General features: G+C 48.8%; 1 protein-coding gene across 2 annotated transcripts in view; it reads right to left on the bottom strand.

The window, feature by feature from the left end:
* The window catches only part of TGFBR3 (transforming growth factor beta receptor 3), a 200,792-nt gene that overhangs the window by 115,068 nt on the left and 72,568 nt on the right, over positions 1-13,156 (bottom strand). For both annotated transcript variants that reach the window (XM_047785319.1, XM_047785318.1), the window contains exon 3: positions 82-266. In XM_047785319.1, the coding sequence (XP_047641275.1) occupies positions 82-266 (185 nt within the window). The remainder of the gene's footprint in view (positions 1-81; positions 267-13,156) is intronic.

Genomic DNA, 13,156 nt, shown 5'->3' with positions numbered 1-13,156 from the left:
GAAGAAAAGGACTCTTCATTCGGAAAAGGGACATTACAGATCCAGAGGGGCAGTGGGCAGAAAGCTGGCACCTGCGCCTACCTCGCTCTGCGGCTGCCCGGGCCCCTGGTCGGCGGCGCGGAGGTTCAGGACGTGCACCTCCTGTGGCCGCCCCATGGTGCCCCGGCTGGCACACCCCGACAGGACGGTGAAGCTCTCCATCAAGGCCTGGACTGGGTGGGAGGCATTGACAGGCGACAGCACACACGGGACGCCAGGCTCTGGACCTGCCGAGGGAACCACAAACACGAAATTAATTGGACCACAATTCAATGCACTGTCCTGGGTGATCTGCCAACCCACCAGAGGCGCCGTTCCAGGTAAGCTGTTTCCGGAACTAAATGACAAAAGTGCGAGTCTATTCCTTAAAACCCCCCATCTCTTCAGTTCCTTTGGGATGATCGGGGCGTGTATCCGCTTGTTTAAATGCCTTCTTGAGACACACAAGTCACAAATGTATTCCTCTGGATGGAGGAAGCCTCCTATTGACACTGGTGTTCAATTTTTCCTTCTCAGAAGAAAGCCAGAGTTCAATGGAAGAAGTTATTCCCAAGCCCCCATAATATTATGCATAAGTAACATTCAATACCTAACATTGCACCCCAAAAAGCATAATATGCACATCCTACCTTTTTTTTTGTCTTTTTTGTTGTTGCTGTTGTTGTTGTTATTGTTGTTGTTGTTGCTATTTCTTGGGCCGCTCCCATGGCATATGGAGGTTCCCAGGCTAGGGGTCCAATCGGAGCTGTAGCCACCGGCCTACGCCAGAGCCACAGCAACGCGGGATCCGAGCCGCGTCTGCAACCTACACCACAGCTCACGGCAATGCCGGATCCTTAACCCACTGAGCAAGGGCAGGGACCGAACCCGCAACCTCATGGTTCCTAGTCGGATTCGTTAACCACTGCGCCACGAAGGGAACTCCCATCCTACCTTTTAAGAGCTTCCCCTTCTTAGGGAAAAGCCAAACAAACTTAAGAACATACAAAAGCAAGATGAACGGAGCAGAGGCAGCTGGGGCCAGAGGGGCACCAGCCGTTGGGGCGTGGACAGAAAGACGCCCCCCTCCCCGCCCCCCCCGGAGAGGGGCAGGACATGAGCAGAGCCTCACAAAGAGTAGAGGCCTGGTCATACCCACGTCCTGCTTGCTCGTTCTCCCTCCCTCTAATCAACCAGAACTGAAATCCCAAATCCAGCCATCCCCCCAGCCCCGACTCCACTTCCATCGGCCCTCACTGTCTCTGTCCCGGACGACTGCAGATCTTCCTTAAAGGCGTCTCTGGTCTCAAGTCCTACAACTGCCTTCACCTAATGCGGGGTGGTCCTCACTGAAGGGTTATTCCAAATGCCAAGACCTACACCTCCCATCTCTGGGCACGTGGCCCGTGAATAAAGCCTGTGCTCTTAGCCTGGTACACAAGGCCTTTCTTTTTTTTTTTTTTTTTGGTCTTTTTGCCTTTTCTAGGGCCACTTCCATGGCATATGGAGGTTCTCAGGCCAGGGGTCTAATTGGAGCTGCAGCTGCCGGCCTATGCCACAGCCATAGCAACACGGGATCTGAGCCGCGTCTACAACTTACACCACAGCTCACAGCAATGCTGGATCCCCAACCCACTGAGCAAGGCCAGGGATCGAACCCGCAACCCCATGGTTCCTAGTCGGACTCGTCAACCACTGCACCACAACGGGAACTCCCACAAGGCCTTTCTTGACCGTCCTGTCTCTTGGCCTCAGCCCTCCCGCCTCCAGCAAAGCCCAAGTGGCTTAAAGGTTTCAACCCCATGTCTTCATCCAAGCTTGTTTCCTTTTTCCCAAAGCCTTTCCCGCTCTATCTCCAGGCCTATAACCAACACCCCTTCCTCTGTCCCCTGTAACGTCTCTGCCCCCTCTGCTGTCCCATTTTCTGCACTGTAACCACCAGTTCATATGTCTGTCTTTGCCAGTCCAGTGTGACCTCCTTGGGAGCTCTGGGTCACTCTCTCTGTATCCTCAAGCACCCACCAGAGCGCCTCACCTACACGAGATGCTCAAAAAATCATTGAGCTTTAAAAAAAAAAAAAATGCCCCCTTTCTGATTGGTGATTAGGGACCTGGATTTGGTTGTGAGGAGCTAACGTGGGAGACAGACTGGACAGTAATGGGACGTCCATTAGCTGAACTGATAGAGGGCCATCCAGAAACAAGAAGGAAGTGGTGACACTTAAACCTCACACACCTCTGTAAGCTTGGTGTTGTCCCCATCACGCCGTGGAGACAGAACACCATGGCATATTCTCAACCACAGCCTTCCAGATGGAAGCCGATCAAAGGCCTGAATGCGCTCCAGTTGGTTCCTCCTGACGTCCACACAAGAGAAGTCCCTCCAGGATGACAGCCCGAGTCGCAAATGCAAACACAGGTCACAAGCAGGCACTCCTGCCTCCGCACTGCGGTCCTATAAGCAGACAGCCTGCCCGGTGTGCCAAGTCCATTTCAGAACTCAGGGAAATTATCTAGGCTGAAATGGTCAGCTGGTCTGAAACGAAGTGTGTGCCTTCTCAAAGAGCCACTGCCACCCTCCGCACCGCCCTCCCGTGCCCAGCTGCTCTCTGAGAAAGAGCAGTGGTGAAGGAAGAGGTCCCAGCAGGGAAGGCAGAAGGTACTGGACACAGGGCTCCCTGGAGTCCCCCAGCGGGTCCCCCGCCACCCTCCTGCCCTCACCAGCCGCAGTCAGACGCCGGATGTAGTCCCCACCCCAGAGCTCCAGGAATCCTCCCCTGCTCCTCCTTGGCTCCGGGCTGAGCAGGGGCGACTGCTGCCACACCAGGAGGCCCTCCTGACCTGGCTCACAGCCTCCTGCCACGAATTCGTCTTTGTCACAAATTAAGCACAAACAAAAACACTTTTCACTTTCATTTCTGTATGTAGGTGCGAAGCTCCGACAGGGCTGGAGAGCCGCCCCAAGCACACCTGCACAGGGCTGGCAATCTGCCTTATATGCCACCAGCACCCACCAGGGGCTCCCGTAAGTCCCCACATCACTCATCTCCACACGGGGTGAGAGCACACACTCACTGGTAACTGCCAGAGCACCAGGTAGGTCTTCCCCAAAGAGGGAGAGAAGCAGAGAGGGGCTGCCCCAGCTGAAGACACGTGCTCTTTGCCTTAAGAGTCTCTGTTCTCTGTCCTACCAGGGTCCAAGACAGGACACAGCCCACTTCACGGGCTGCAGCACCAGCCATGAGTTAGGAGGCAGGGTCCAAGGTCAAAGGAGAGAAAGCCAGGCACAGAGCACACTCTGATCAGGAGACACAACAGCCACACTTCACGGAGCCCCACTGGGGCGGGTGTTACACACCCTCAGTACAGGGAGCCCCGGACCCTCGGACACAGCACAGGGCTGGGCTTTGAGGCTCCTTAGGGCATTCTTCTCCTCCAAGTTTAAAAAAGAAAAAAGCCATAATAACGTGATTAATACATCCTCGAGCCAAAAAGATGAAGCCAAAGACGAAAGAGAAGAAGGAGAAGAAAGGGAAAGGGGGGAAGATGAGCAAGGAGAAGACGAGGAAAAGGAAGGAAAGCAAAAGGAAGGGGAGGGGAAATCAGGAACTAGCCCCCCACCCTCCAAGGGTAGAGAAGAAAGGGTGCCTTCACCAGTTCAACACACAATGTCCATCTGGTCTAGTAAGTCATAAACACACACACACACACACACACACACACAGCTCCCGTTAAGTGCTTGCTCTAGGCCGGGCAGTGCTAGGTGCTGTGTATTCTTCCAACAGCCCCACAAGAGGATGTCTCAACCCCATTTTAAAGCACAGGACAGCAACTTCAAAGAAGTGGATTCTTCCTAGGTTCCCCCAGCCACCCAAGGCCTCAGACTCAAATCTGGATCTCTGTAAGGTGAAATTTTTCATTAAAAAATGCTGGCCCCAGATGGACTCACTGGTGAATTCCACCAAACATTTAAGGAAGAAATTACACCCACCCTCTTCACCCTCGTTCATGAGACAGCAGCAGCACAGGGAATCCTTCTTAACTTATTCTAACTCATCACCCTAGTACCAAAAGTAGACAAAGACACTCTAAGAAAACCAGAGACCAATAACTCTCAGGAACACAGATGCAAAAATCCTCAACGACATATCAGCAAACTTAATCCAACAATGTAGACAAGCAATCACACCACAATCAACTGGGATTTACTCCAGGTACGCAACATTTTTGACTTGAAAATCAATCACTGTAAAATCCATCTCACCACCTGACTAGAAGAAGAAAAGCGAGAAGAAAAATCATATCAACATATCAATAGAAGCAGAAAAGGCATCTTACAAAATCTAAACAGTTATTCATGATAAACCCTCTTAGCAAACTAGGAATAGATGGGAACTTCCTTAACCAGATAAAGGACGTGGACAAAAAAGTCCCACAGCTAACGTCGTACTTAATGGTGAGAAACTAAACGTTTTCCCACTAAGATTGCGACCACCAAGATCAACAAGACAAGGACATCCCCTCTTACCACTTCTTTTCAACACTGTTCTGGGAGTTCTAGCTAATGCTTGCCGCGAGGTATGGCAATGTGACCAAATTCTGGCTAAGAAGATATAACCGGAGGTGATATATGAAATTTCTAAGAAGTTTCTTAAGGAAGGAGGGAGTTGTGTTCTTTTGCCCTTTCCTCCTTCCTGCTGGCTGGAATACAGTTGCGATGGATAGAGCTCAAGCAGCCATCCTGGACCATAGAGGGAAGCGATATGCTGCTGAGTCAGGCAAAGCCATTAGACAAAAGTTGCCTGGGTCACTGATGAACACAGAGCTGTTGGATCAGCTCTGTACTGTTTGATATATACATATATATCAGAAACACCTGTAACTTTTCTCTTATTCAAGCCAATATTATTTGGGGTTTTCTGACATTTGCAACTTAACCTACCTAGTTAAAACTCCAACTTTGTTCTACTTCATCAAAAGTGCCAACCGTCTTCCCACCAGCGCCTGCACATACAAAGTTTCCTTTGGCAGCCACCACTCCCACCACTCCCAGCCCATTCCCCTGTCTCAGTGTAACGAACTCCTCCTTAATCTCAGATCTCTCAGGGACGCTTCTCTGACTGCACCCCACGTGATTATACTTATATAATCATTTGTGCAATCATCTGCTTCACATCTGCATGCACCAAATACTGCCAACACCACCCAAGAATGAAACCCAATCACTCTGTTTACTGCTGGATCACGTATCCCAGCCTAATGTCTAGCACTTAGGACCCACTTGAATATTAATGAGGGAAGGGGGGGAGGAGGGGAGAAGAGAAAGGACCATGAGCTGATCCATGCCCCAAAGATTCCACCCAAAGAGGGAACTCTATCTTAGACTTCTGTCTTTCACTCTTTACCCAGTCGCCAAAGCTTCCACCTCATACTAATGGGAAAAAACTCAGTCCTGAGCTGAAGGAGGTGGCATTTTTGGTTGCTAAGAATTAAGTCCCCATCCGGGCTTCCCCACCCTCAAATGTCACAGATGGCAGGAAACACAAACCTGGTTTTGTTCTCTCGTATCAAACATTCTCTGGCAAGACCCTGCATTCCAGGTGACACAACGACCACCCCATCAGCACAGCACACCCCAGCCTCATCCTGCCACCACCCCGCAGGTCAGCGCCCTGCCTTCCTGCCCCTCTCCTGCAGCCACAGCCTTGAACCCGTCTCCCAGCCTCCACGGGACTCACGGTGGGTTTCTAGAGCAGGCTGCCCACACAGGCCAGACCCATCTCCGGCTAGAAGAGCTTCCGCCTGGACAGACTGGGATCCCCCGGCCCCCCAGGCACTAGCACATGAGCCCGAGGTGGGAAGGAGCCTGTGATTCTCACCAGACCACTGCAGGGCCCAAGTATAGTGCTGCATGGTCACCAAGGTGCAGAAGCCAGGAAAACAGGCTGTGAAACCCCATCTGACGCACAGGCTGACTTTTACGGTGACCCGCCAGTATAGACTCTCGCTGGCAGCCTCCAACGACGGGGGTTTCTGTTGTGGCCACTGCTGCAAACCCACAGCCCCTCCTTCCCGGAGCCACCTCCCCCCCACCCCGAATCAAGAGGCAGGGGGGCCGAATGCCCTGATCATGATGCTGAGCAGCATAGCAAAAGCTACTTTCGCAGGAGGCATCAGCGGGGCACAGGCGGGAATGGAAACAAGTGCTGGCCCAAAGCGACAATGTTCAGAAACAACACTCCAGCCGACTTTGCACCGTACTTGGCAATGAAAAGACATGGGCAGATCCTTATCTGAAGCCTCCAGAGACTCTGCCGGGAAGAGGTACCACTCCCCCCGGTGAGTGAACGGCTGCAAGCCGCAGAGTCAGGGGCACGGTGCAGTAAGTGCTTCGGACGTTAACACCCTCAGAGATGCCCTTGACTGCTGCCTCCCCATCCGGATGTTTCTGTGTACCCCGGCCACCTGGTGCACGGCCTGTCTAGAACGCTTTGGGGTTAATTCCCCCCGCAAAAAAGTCTAACTTGAGTCAGACTCTTTTCTTCCCACTGAGTACATCCTCCTTGGCCACCAGGAGAGACACACAGCCCTGCTCACCCAGGAGATGCTGCCTCCAGTGAAGACAAACATCTACTGACCTGAAGACAGTGCGGATGCGGGTACGCCCCGTGGTGAGAACCTCACCAGGTGGCCTCGACCGAGTGGCCTCCGTCACAAGCAGGGCCCTGTGTTCAGCAGCGGGGCCACCTGGGGCCACACCCCGAGGCAGATGGGGGGCCCTTGGCCTCCACCTCCTGCGATAAGCCAGGGTTTAATTCCTCCTGCATCCAGAACTAGGCCGCATGCTGTGCACATATTGCTCCTAATCCTCCTAACACCGCTGCAAAGACTGTGCTAAAACTCTCACTTTAGAGTGGGGGGAACTGGGACTCAGAGAGGTTAAGTAAGTTGCCAAAGGTCACACAGCACCCGTAAGTGGCAGGGTGGGATTCGAACCTGGGGCTCTTGGATTCCAGATCCAAGTTCTTCCCTTGACAAGGTACTGCCTGCTTCTACCCTGCATTCTCCAGTCCTTCACTTCAGCACTCAGGCGACAGGCCAGCATATTGGCCAAACACAACGTTCATTCGTGTCTAATAAAATAAAATAAAATACAACTTGGTTCACACTTGCAACCTTTGGGTTGACTTAAAAAGGCTTCCTAGACTTAATGAGAAGGCATAAGCTCATTTCTCATTTTACCAAAGGTCTTCCTCTTTCTCACCCGTGCTTGCTTATCTGCACACGTGAGAAATGTTCCTGAGGTCTGGCCATAACATCAGTGTCTAAATTCCCAGGTCCACTTAAAGAAAAAAAATGCAAATGGACTCACCCTTTCATTTCTGGCCATAACATCAGTGTCTAAATTCCCAGGTCCACTTAAAGAAAAAAAATGCAAATGGACTCACCCTTTCATTATGTCCTTTAGCGACAACACCGCATTCCAAGCTCAGTTGCAAAAGCCCCACACCCCGCTGGCCGCGGGCCAGCCCTAAGCCTTGACAAAATGCAGACGAAGCATTTGGGAACAGATGCATTTGCTGCACACACTTTCAATTTAATCTGTCCCCAAAGAAATTGATATCACACCTCATGCAACACAGAGTGAAATACGGGGGGCTGCGGGGAGGGGGAGAGTTATTGTTGGGGGGAAGGTATAGCACGTAATTTTCACATTTAATAAATGTGATCCTTAAGCATGCTAAATGCCAGCGCTGACGGAGCTGACACACACATCTGGTACCGATTCCACCTCCTTTCCAGCTCGCCGATTCTCCATGTCGCCCAGAGCATTAATGAGGAGCGTGTGTGCGGCCGTAATAAGAGGGGCTAAAGGTGCAGAGGCAATCAACGGGGCACACTATAGCCTGGGACCAGGCCACTGCCGTGGGGAGACCGCCTTCCAACGACACCGTTGGCTAATGAGGGTGCCTGGCCCTGTCCCACAGGGAATCCCAAGATGCTGTCAGCTGCCAAGAGGGACCCTCGGCCACAGCCTGTGGGACTGGGCATGGCAGGATCGATGGTCCCCCTGGGCCGGAAAGGCCTTCGACTCCCCCAAGAGGCAAGAATCCGTACGAAAGGGCGCTCAAGGCGAGGTGTCGGCCAGTGGCATGGCCTGATTCTGACTGAGCTTTCGGAGAGAGAATGTGACCTGCACCAGGATGGGAGACAAAAACAAAGCTCCCGGAAGAAACACCTGGAAGGCCCTGAGCTCACGCAGTGTACACGACATGTGTTCACGCTTACACCATCTCCAATTACCGCTCGTTGGAGCTCCCGCCCCTTGGGGTTGGAGCTTGGAATGTACCACCATTAAAATCCAAAGGGGGCCCTTGGACCCCAGCCCCAGCCTTGCGGCTGAAGCTTATCCCCGACAGGAAAAAGTGAGACGGGTGTACCATGTTCTAAAACCCGAAACAGGGATATCTCAGGAAAAAACAGCCAGGTTTGTGGGGTTGTTGTTTTTTGTTTTGTTTTGTTTTTTTAACAGAACAACTCCTTAGGCATATCTTATCATAATTTCTTTCATTCTCCAAGTGAATAAATCAAACCTTTCTCTTGACAAACCAACCCTCTTCCAAGAAGTCAACCGCCAACTTGTTGGGCCGAAGGCCAGTGCATAGTTGTATATTACTGTGTTGAAATCATGGTTCAACCGTGTTGAAGAACTTCCTGTGTTCAGGTTGAGTTTGTAAACGTTCAAAAGGAAACAATGGGCAGAGCTGCTTTGAGAATCTACCTTCTCAAAGGGAAGAGAAGCCATCCGAGCTGGAGACCGCCACACAGCCCAGAGGGGGTGTAGGCTTCTCTGTGAGGAAAGGGGGCTGTTTTGTTTCCTGCCTGTTTGTAACTTGAACAGAGAGACAGCGGAAGGAGCACATCCCAGAAGTCACCACTGGGCATCCCAAGAGAAGAGTCTTTGCGTTAGAGGCCCAGAGGAGCTTAGGACCAGGAGACACAAGGCTGCCATGTGTCAAATGTTCAACCTTGCAGTTAAGCTCCCCATTCGCTGTCTCTCTTTCTTATTTTATGACAGACTCAATTCATAGATCAAATGAGACCCTATATATGCCAATACTTCACAAACTTCAATTACTGTTAGTGACCTAAAGTCCCTGGGGGGAGGAGAAGTAAATGAATGAAAATATTTCCTCCAACGGAAAAAAATGTTTCCTTTATGAGCTTTTAGTATGATTAATAAGATACCTAAGATAAGATGTTCTTCGGCTACTCCCTAGCCATCACTCCCCCAAAATTATTTCTAAGAATTGCACTGGGGAGATTTAAAATAAAACTATGTACAGTATTACAGAAAATGAGAGTAAACATTCCCGTTCTCTGAGCACAGTTCACAAGCACAATCCCAAAGGTGACAAGAGTCCATGCTCCTGCCTCCAGGGGATCCCCAAAATCCAGGAAGAAAGGCATCTGTAACCATCTTGGCCAACTTTCTTATTGTTTACCTTCCATCCCTAAGATGGTACACCTGCTCCGGTTCTTTGGACCAGCTCTCAGAGAAGCTGGAAATGAAGGAAATACCCATGCTCTTCCCATATGGGGAGACTAGAATTTATGGAATGTTATTGCCTAAATGGTTCAGCACAAAGACCGAGCTCAAATCTGAAGACGGAGGGTGGAGGAAAATCATCTGTTTTCTCCTCCTGTGTTTCTGAGATACACAAAATACGTGTTTAAAAGTATACTTCTTTATTGAAAAGAAAACAACTGATCTGGATTCAAAGTATGAAATTCAATTCAGGCATCTAATCCAGAGAAGGATAACTTAATTCCTATGAATGCACCATTTTAGGGTAAAGTGATAGTGGCAGGACTTCTGGAAAGCCGCCCCTCATGAACCCTGAGGGATAACACCATCGAACTTGCTCATCCCTCTGACCTCAACTTGTACTTAAGACCGTTGCTAAACTCATCTTTTTTTAACCTCTAGTAAACTGGTGTCTGATGAGAAGGGGAAAAAAAATGGGAGAAGCAGAGGTAAGGACGTGCACAGAAACACCAAGGTTCAAGACACTGCACTGCGACTGGTGCCCTCAGCGAGGGCTGGGGAGGGTCTGGGTAAGTGGCAAGATGGGAAGCTCTAAGTGGAGGGGTGGTCAGGACGGACGAGAGCGGGAGACCACAAGTGCTGGGGAGTTGAATCACAGGGTAACCACGGGGCCTGATTATAAATAGAAGGCAAGAGATGAAAAAAGGAAAATCTACCGACTTTGGGTTTGGCCATGCAAATTATTACTAATTATAGTCATGTGTGCACGCTGGGCCATGAACCGAAACACGTTTACTTTAAGGATTTTATATATAGTCAGGGCACTCCACAATTGGTTGTTAAAGGAATGCAGGAAGTGGCTTAATAAGAAGGCCACGTTACCAACATCGAGTTTACGTCCAGCCCGATGACAGTACACCCCCCTCCTCTGCCAGCCAGCCAGCTCGCTGCTCTGGGCTTCGGTTGAGAAAGAGCTGATGGCTTGTAGTGACATCTACGAACAGCTAGAGCTCTCTCGCTTCTTTCACAGGGAAGCTAAAAGGCTCCAGAGGATCTCTGGTGCTGGGATTTCCAGGGTTCACAGGAGTTATGAGCCAATAAACAGCACCACGGATGGGACGTCTCAGTGTCAACCTGGAAACAACGGGCCTTAGAAAGACAGAAGGATTGTGCCCAGCTAAGCAGCCCTGACCCTGAACCACAGGTTTGTACCTGATTAAATTCAGAGACCCCAATAGCCCGTTGTATCTATTAGACTTTTCCTCTAGAGCCAATATCACCTTTAAGTTATACACCTGTCATTTCATTTATTCTGGCATGTGTTGTGTGTCTTCTGCTTAGCTGGAAACCCCATGAAGGCAAGGTCCATGTTTCTTTGCTCATCCTGAACTGACCCAGTGCATATGGCATGTGGCGGGTGTTCATAAAAACTTGACGAGTGATGGAGGTCCCGTTGTGGCTCAGCAGCTAGCGAACATGACTAGCCTCCATGAGGACACAGGTTCGATCCCTGGCCTCACTCAGTGGGTTAAGGATCTGGCATTGCCGTGAGCTGCAGTGTAGGTCACAGACGAGGCTCAGATCTGGTGTTGCTGTGGCTGTGGTGTAGCCCGGCAGCTACAGCTCTGATTTGACCCCTAGCCTGGGAGCCTCCATATGCCATGGGTGCGGCCCTAAAAAGACCAAAAAAAATTAAAAATTAAAAAAAAAGACTTGCTGAGGGATGAATTCTTCAAACAACCAAAAGCTGTTCTGAAGATTAACTCGTATTTTTTATTATCATATAACTATAATTATTACTATTATTCTCTCTCCAACTCGGAATATGTTCTGAAAAAAATACTTTTTCACCTATCTCAACCTCCTTTAGCTTTAGGAATCAGAGACAATTCAAGTTTAAAGGACCGCTGGCACTCTGTAGTTCAATGCCCTCACTGTCACACAGAGTTTAAGAGACTTCTACAAAGTTGTTGGTAGAAAGACCTTCGCTTCCAATTCTTCCTAATTTTCAGACAAGTTCTGCCATGGCTGCAGGCTCCAGAGATGCAAAAGTAATGGGATCTGACCAGAGTTCCCAGTTCTGTTTTGGTTTGACCAAGCCCATGACATGCAGAAGTTCCTGGGCCAGGGATCGAACCCATGCCACAGAAGTGATCTGAGCCACAGCAGTGACAATACCAGGTCCTTAACCTGCTGAGCCACCAGGGAACTCTGAGAGTCCCCAGTTTTAAATGGCTCTCTTCCTAAAAAACTCCTGATCCAACCAAAATGACATGCTCTACATTCCTTTACTATTTACCTACTCAACTACTTCTAGAAAAGAAATTAAAGGGCTGGTAATAAAAAATTAAAAAATAAAAAAACAGACCCCCAAAACCACTGCAGCTGCCAGTCAAAAATCAGCTACTGGAAAAAAAAAAAAAAAAAAAAAATCTTGTCGAAAAACATAGCTAAAGGAAACAATTTCATTTGAACACCACATCTAACTCTGAACTTCCTAGCAGTCAAGGTGAAAAAGAAAATGTGGGAGTTCCCATCATTGCTCAGCAGTAAAAACCCAACTAGAATCCATAAGGACGCAGGTTCAATCCCTGGCCTCAATCAGTGGGTTACAGATCCTGCATTGCTGTGGCTGTGGTGTAGGCCCGCAACTATAGCTCAGATTCGACCCCTAGCATAGGAACCTCCATATGCTGTGAGAACAGCCCTAAAAAGACAAAAAAGAAAGAAAAAAAGAAAACGGGATGTCTACAAGATCTCCTAAAAAGGAAGCAAATCCATTCTTTGGATAAGAATATATTCTTCCCAAGTCTGAATTTAAGAGGCCTATCAGTGATTTTAAGAGTTATTTCACAAAAAGCATAAGTGCATAACTTTTCTTATACAGCCTCATTAAAATGGAAGGAATATACTCTATAGTGAATTTCATCTGGGCTTCAGGTACTTTTCTCTAGAATGCACAAAAACTCCTTTTCTAAAATTGGAAGTTGTTTTTTTCACTTTTCAGCCAATAATTTACATTCATGTAGATATGAAGGCCCAAAAATGAAATGGCATTAGTTTGCTAAAGGCATTTAGGGGTTTTGTGGTCTCACTTTTTAAAATCATGCCATGCAATAAATCAAAAGTTTTGGATTTTTCTGTTCTGGGTCAATAAGCAACTTCTGAAAGCATAAACTCTAAACACAATATCAGTTGACTAAAAGCTAAAAAGAGAGGAGTGATGCAATGAAATTGTGTTTAACCTAAAGATAAATATAAAATAAACTGATGTACTGTTGTTTAATAAACTCTCCCCTCCCCCCTAAATTTTAAAACTGAGATAAATGAGGTACCTGTTCAGAAAAGCATCTACTGAGCATGCTCCGGACAAGACTTCACACACAGTGAAGCACTGTCGAACACACAGCTGTATCTGACAAAGCAACCTTTCAAAACAGATGTGTCATATGATGTTTCAAAGCTCAGCTTTTTTTTTTTTTAAGTTTGTCACATTCAATCAAAGCAATTTCTGTTTTTCTGGCATCTCTGTGTGATTTGGGGAAAAACTTCTCTCAGGTATTTTTCCACTCTGGATCCCCTGGCTCC

Source organism: Phacochoerus africanus, chromosome 6, assembly GCF_016906955.1.
Source record: "Phacochoerus africanus isolate WHEZ1 chromosome 6, ROS_Pafr_v1, whole genome shotgun sequence".
Taxonomy (NCBI): domain Eukaryota; kingdom Metazoa; phylum Chordata; class Mammalia; order Artiodactyla; family Suidae; genus Phacochoerus; species Phacochoerus africanus.
The sequence above is the reverse complement of the archived record's forward strand: the minus strand, read 5'-3'. Positions and strand labels throughout refer to the sequence as shown.